Raw genomic sequence first — 6,917 nt, 5'->3', positions numbered from 1 at the left:
TAGTAAAATACTAGTAATTTTACTAGTAAATGCATCACCAGTAATACTAGTAAAATGTTTACTAATAAAATGTATGGTAAAATTTCCAAGAAACTTTCATAAAGTTTTTAGCATATATTTTATTGGTGAATTTTACTAATAAAATGTATACTAAGGAAAATGTATTACTAGTGATGTATTTATTAATAAAAGGTATACTAGAAACTTTACGAGAGGTTTTGGAAATTTTACCATACATTTTATTAGTAAAATTTCAAAGAGCTTTCAGAAAGTAATAATGCCATGCTGTTCCACAATGATTTTCAGGATAAATTATTAAGAGAAATTTCTCTCCGTGTAGAATCAACTCAATAAATGTTATTTTGCAATTCCGCTTTCACAAGTGCCATTACGAATAATTATCGTATTTGGTACTTTAGTTGCAATTCGACATTTTATTTTTGTAAAGTTCAAGAATGACAATTGGGCAAAGTATTACGCGGTTGTTGCATTTTAGTAGTAAAATGTGTGGTGAAATTTCTCACGAAATCTCAGAAAGTTTTTCAAAATGCCATGCTGTCCCACACAATCACAGGATTTTCAGGACAAATTTTAAGAGTAAATGCTCTCCGTGTAGAAACGTCTCTGACGGCCAAACTGGATATTGGTGCCTAATTATACACGCTTACACATTTTCTTTGTTTAATATAATAATAATAAAGCATGATTATAGAAAGAATTGCAGGATTTCATAAATTCTCCGAATTCGTTACTACATTTTATTTTAAACGTGTTATTATTAAATAAAATTAAAACATCGAGCAATGAGATGTTGATTATAGATTCATGTGTTGTCGTAAAACTCTCTGATTCCGTGATCAATATTGCATAGCGTTTAATATTCGAATACGCATTGCTGTTTAATGAAATTGAAACATGACAAATAAATGCGTTTCATAAATTCGCATTTTAGGAATTTATTTAGCTTTATTTCCCGGAGATGCGACCGGCATTAATCACCATTTATTTAATCGATAAACCACGAAGTTTATTTAATCACGACGTAGCAAATCTACGAATAAAATTGCTAACATAGACTCGCCGGTGGTACTTTCGTTTCAGCCGACAAATAGTGTATTTTATATCGCGGGTTTATATATTAAATATAAAAGCGTGAGCATCAAAGGTTTTCATGCTCCCCGTTCACGGCACTACAATATTTGCGCTGGAAGGTTTGCCCTCTCTCATCGAAATTTACGATAGCGCTCGTTTTATACAAATCCATTGTTTGCCGGAAAATTTTCCGCGCCATATCGAGATTAGATTTTCCATCTCTGCGCGAGGATATAAATATGAATAATATCGCGATCCCGATTCGCGCTCTCATTCACGTGCAACGGCGAGCCCGCGCACACGCGGATTACGTGAGTGTCCTCGTCCGCCGGAGCGAAACTTTGGGCTCGGTTTCTGCGAACGTCGAGCAAAGTTCCGCTCGGGCGTCGCGTATCTTTCCGCCGAGGTGAAACACACGATCGCGACGGTTTGTCGAGGGACGACAATTCGCGCGAAACGCCGGGGCGGTCGCTCGTGATTTGCGTCACGCCTCGCGCCGCGGGCCGATCGAGCGAGCCCGCGGAGCTGCGGTCGGACCGAAGTTCGCATTCGCGCAGACCGGGCTGGAAATCGGAGATTGAAATCTACTCGAAAGTAGCCCCGCACGTGAACGAGCCATTCGCGCGCGGGCGCCCAAGTGTCCGATTAAACTCCCATTCGGTGGCGATCGATCGGTCGCGGACAATTTTTCCGCGAGCTGTCGGCCCTTCGCGGAATTTCATTAGCTCGTTTCTCAAATGACGCGGTTTTAATCACGGCAACTCGCCGGATTATCGATTCATTGTACGAATAAACGGCGGGACTGCCGTTGTTTATCATCGTGGCTTGTTCTCGGCGGATTATTAATATTTACGTTGATGCGATGCGGCAAACAAGATTCGCCGGTACTTTGAGCGCTATTATTGGAACGGTTGCATAGCGAGATAATTCGATGCGTGATCGCGATGCAGCGCATTGTTATGCCATGCGAAATGTGTAGATTGATACATCCCGTGTGTGACTTTGCAATTCGGATGTAATTTTGCGTTTGTACACGTCACGCTGATTTGCAAGTAGATCGGTATCCGCGTAATTAATATATGCATTCTCGCAAAAGTTTCGGTGTAAGGCGCGAACTCGTAGACGCGAACTCGTCGCAAAGAATGTGTAGATAATTTCATTACTTGCCGCAATATTTTGCATAGAACGCCTGATTATTAAGTTTTCATGAAAACTTGCAAATGGATTTTTTTTTGTTCTCTCGCAAACGAATTGTTCTCCGCACGAATTTCATTTCACAAATATAATATACCCGGGAAACTTGCGCGCGCTGACATTTTGCATTGCGTTCCTCAAATATGCTGAAACAGCGGTGCGCGGCTTTTATTGCCTCGCTTAAAAATCACGTCTCTGGTGATGTGTTGCAGTGAGAGTAAATGATTCCCAGCTGATCATGATCTCGGAGAAGGCACATTACGATCATTCGCTGTCGGGATACTTGTACAAGCGGACAGCTGACTCCACCAAGTGGCAGCAACGATGGTTCGTTCTCTACCAGGTCAGTGAATTGCACGTCGATGTCGTCGATCACGCGCGGAGAAATTCAATTTACGTAATCCAATTTGAGTATCCTGAGTCCGAATTTAAAAACGAATTCGTATCCCTTCTATTTTTTTTATCAGCCCCGAATACGCAGTTCTCTCCTCAGGAGTCCGGAAAATCGAACTTCGCGATTAACATTAGTTCGCAACGACACACGCAGCTCGTAATTTTCCGAGATTAATCGGCAAAGCTCTCCGCGAGAAGTTCCCCCCTGACGGGAAAGTTATCGCGAAAGTTATCGTTCAAGCCCGTAGCTGGCGTTATTTTAAATAAAACGACGTCATGCTCCAACGTGGAATTTTCAACTATTAATAACCGTTCAATTAAAACAACGACAATATCTAGTCGGGAACTTGCGCCGCGTACAAAGCATCTTCCTCTCGATTTCGCGGAAAGTTCTTCGCTCACGGGGATATGCTGTCTGCTCGTGGCCTAATAAACTTCGAAAATGAGGCCTCATTAACTCTTACGGCTGGCCAACTAACTGATACAATTAAGGAAGGAACTTTCGATATAGTTCGCAATAGATACCTCACAGGAGCATCTATGCCAAGAATTCGGCAACTTTCTTTCTTCCTCCCCTCCCCCCCTCTCTCTCTTTCTGCGTTCTAATATCGTGCGATCCCTTAAGCTCGCGGTAAACCTTCTCATTATATGCTTTCTCGATCATGAAGCCGTTCAATTACGGCGCAGACACGAAACTTCTAATTATTCTATTAAAAGTCGCGTTATCGCATCGGAGACGAGTCTCAACTTTTTTTAAAGGAAACTTGTCGTCCGGCCGCTTAACTAATTTTAGTTTAGAAGAAAAACAATCTACGAGACGGCACGCGGAACTTGCCACGCGTACTTTACTCAGGCCGAGGTTGAAACAGCTTATGTACTAGAGAGCAATAAGTAGGAACGAATAAATATAAGAGGTATTGCCTCTTTCTTCTCTCGCTTTGATAGGATCGGATAAATATATGGGGAAGGCGCCCCGGACCCGCGCTCTTTTCCGTTTAAACGAGAACTCGGATAAAGTGATAAATAACGTCTGGCAATGCCTCATTGTTTGCGAAAGTACGTCAAGTGAATGAGGATATCGTCGCGCGGTCTCCATCGAAACTTTTTGCACGGCAATCAAGCGTCTTGACAACATGTTTCGAAGCCACTGGATAATACAGGTGATTCAAGCTCGCGCTCTTGCAGCTTAACAAACTTATCGTGAACCTAGGAAAATCGGATACCTCGGGGTTGTATTTCATTTCACGCGAGAGCGCTTACATCCTCCCGGAGAGCGCAAGTTAGAAACAATTATACTAAAAAGAATCTCCTCCCTCTCTTTTTCCTTTCTCCCCTCTTTTTCCTCTCCCTCTCCTCTCCCTCTCCATCGCTCCCCCTCTGCACCCCTTTCTCTCTCTCTCCCTCTTCCTCTCTCCCTTCCTTTCCTCTCTCCTCCTCTCCCCCTCCCCCTCCCTCCTCTCTCTTCCTCTTCCTCCTTCCCTTCCTCTCCCTCTTTTCCTCCTCCCCTTCTCTTGTTCCTTCTCCTTCCTCACCCTTCCTTCCCTTCCCCCTCTTTCCCCTCCCTCTACCCTTCCCCTCCTCTCTCTCCCTCTTTCTCCCCTCTCTTCCTCTCTCCCTTTTCTCTCTCCCTCTCTTTCCTCCTCTCTCTCTCAGTTCCTCTGTCTCTTCCTACCCCCACCCTCTCCCTTCCCCTCCCCTCCCTCTTTTTTCCCTCCCTGCCTTCCTCTCCCTTTGTCCCTCTTCCCCCCCCCCTCTCTCTGTCTCTGTCTGTCTGTTTGTCTGTCTGTCGGTCTCTCTCTCTATCTCCTTTCATGGTGCTTTGCAAATTACGTGTATGCAATTTTCGAGAGTTAAGTTAAGTTAATCCAAGATTTATGCTCCGAGGTATCTTCTTTCCCTCTCTCGCGAACTTGCCTCTCAAGGTAAGTTCGTTTCATAAAATTTTATTGCTAAACACGGGCGCTGGGATCGCATTGTACACGTTTGGCGAGCACGCGGCATTCCGTTTTGTAAATTCGCAGCCAACAATTTCTGCAATTTCGCCGGGCGCGAGTTGACCTGAAATTGGAGCGGCACAGGTGCAATTAGACGAATATTACGGGCAATTAAAATTTCGTTTGCTCGTCGATACTATTTAAACCGCCGATCGCAGCGCGTCCGGATGCCTGTCGATAATGTCAGCGTCGCGACAAAAGCGAAATTGTTCCGGGCTGGTGTCATGTATCGGCAACGCGAATTCTATCCGGCGGATTATCCGGGACGTAACTGGCTTTATGAAATGAGTGCACGTACCCATTGCAATATTCGTTCCGCAAATCTTGCAACAACACACGCGCGCCCTGTAATTTGATTTAACGTAAACCAGACGATATTATTTCGTAGCGTTTATTTTCTAATAACGCGCCAGATAAATTTGCGCGATATTTTAATACGCCGAGCTGAAACGGGATGATATCCGTTTTCCGCTCGTACAAATGCGAGCCATTGTTTCCGTAATAGGAGATAAAAACACTCGGATTTAATGTTACTTATTTAATACGTTCGTGCTGTAATACAATCGAAATGTGCGAAGGTAAATTTTGTATGTACACAATCCTGAGTAAGCCAAGTTTTAATTACCGTATTCTCTTTGAATACCTCGCTGAAATTTCTTACCGTGAGAACGCGGAGAACGTGCGTCATGGCCGCGAGCGGGGCGGTACTTCAGTAGACACAGTCGGCGATGTGGTCAGACGTTCCCTGTAGAATCCCAGGATGTTTCCATTTCCCCTCGGCACTACTGACAGTGCTCTCAATAGTCTCGAGCATTCGGTATCAAAGAAAAGGTATATTTAGTTGCCTTTAGAAAAGAATAACTGTTATATTATTACGAAGAATATTGTGGTTTTATTTGGAAATGATCTTCGCAGAAGCTGGATTCAGTAATAGCGTGCGGCACTTGGCAGTAATGCCGAGAGGAAATGGGAACACACTCCTAGTAATGGAAACTTGAAACTGAGTGATGCAACGCCGTGGCTTAAGTTGACTCAAGTCGTCTTGAATTCAATTCCGGACACACCAATTGTATTATCGAAATGTTTATTCTCCCGCGAAATTAAAGAACGCCGACGCGGCTCCGCGTAATCAGGCGCGAAACGCTGAGCGTCGCGACATTATTATTTTCCGTGTCCGCGAGCGCGCAGAAAAAATTATACGGACGCTTGTTTTCTCACGTTTTCGCAAAAGGAGAGTGTGAGCTTCACCAAAGGCGGCTATAACGTCTGTTACAGAATCTGCTGTTCTATTACGAGAACGAGACTTGCTCACGGCCCAGCGGCGTCGTTCTGCTGGAAGGCTGTTATTGCGATCGACTCATCACCGCCAAAGGCAAAGAGCCGGATAAACAGGTACGCAATGTGTTGCTTTGGCAAGCACCAAGGTTCTCTGCGAGGGAGAACGCGCCCCACGCGCGTGCAAAGTCTCAGCGAGCCAAACGTCCGTCCGTTTTACCTCCCATTTCCGCTTTAGTGCAGCGCACACCGTTCCACTTTAACATTACGGATATGTCAATAGGAATTCCATATGAGACCGTCGAAGTTGTTGAAATCCATAAAGTGCGCGCTGTTGCTTCTAAGCTTTTCCCAGATGCGGAAAGTTACGGTTGTTCTTCGTAAGAACAAAAGTCCCTCCGACGTGCGATTTATGTTACGGGGGGAAAAAAAGTTTCATCGATTAAAATTTCCTTCCCTCTTTCCCCCCTAAGGTCCCCGCGACGGTTGATAGGAGGCGACGTGCAAAATAAAGCAATTCTCCGGCTTCATTTGTTTCCGACGATGGCGCGTTCAAACGCGTAATGGATAATTCAAAAGCGTTTACCGTATGTTAATGTATTTAATGTCAAAGGCTAATGTGTCGTTTGTACGCGCGTGCCTTAATTTAAAAACACACGTCGCTTTTAACCCACACAGATGGGGCCGTGTTTCGCGTTTCGAGATATTCAGTTCGCGTGGCGCTATCGGCATTTCGGACACCCGTGTGAAAACTGCAATTTTTGCGATGCACGCGCGCGCACTTTTTAGGCGACGCGAACAATTTTCGAAACAAATTGCAATTTATAAAATAAACCTCGCGAAATACCGTGACCTGGGCTGGGATTTTCTCTGTTGTAAAAAAAAAAACATCACAATTATCGCCAAATGCGGTCCTTTGATTTCGGTCTTTTTTTATTCAACGTCGAGTCGATTCGATATTGAGCGATC

The 6,917-nt window shown here is 44.4% G+C and overlaps 1 protein-coding gene across 4 annotated transcripts in view; it reads left to right on the top strand.

Annotated features, from left to right (window-relative positions):
* The window catches only part of LOC105570555 (ras-specific guanine nucleotide-releasing factor 1-like), a 59,482-nt gene that overhangs the window by 4,394 nt on the left and 48,171 nt on the right, over nt 1-6,917 (top strand). For all 4 annotated transcript variants that reach the window (XM_012027842.1, XM_012027844.1, XM_012027843.1 and 1 more), the window contains exons 3-4: nt 2,499-2,629; nt 5,949-6,065. In XM_012027842.1, the coding sequence (XP_011883232.1) occupies nt 2,499-2,629; nt 5,949-6,065 (248 nt within the window). The remainder of the gene's footprint in view (nt 1-2,498; nt 2,630-5,948; nt 6,066-6,917) is intronic.

Source organism: Vollenhovia emeryi, unplaced genomic scaffold (assembly GCF_000949405.1).
Source record: "Vollenhovia emeryi isolate VEMERY1.0 unplaced genomic scaffold, V.emery_V1.0 DF939120.1, whole genome shotgun sequence".
NCBI classification, from domain to species: Eukaryota; Metazoa; Arthropoda; class Insecta; order Hymenoptera; family Formicidae; genus Vollenhovia; species Vollenhovia emeryi.
The sequence above is the reverse complement of the archived record's forward strand: the minus strand, read 5'-3'. Positions and strand labels throughout refer to the sequence as shown.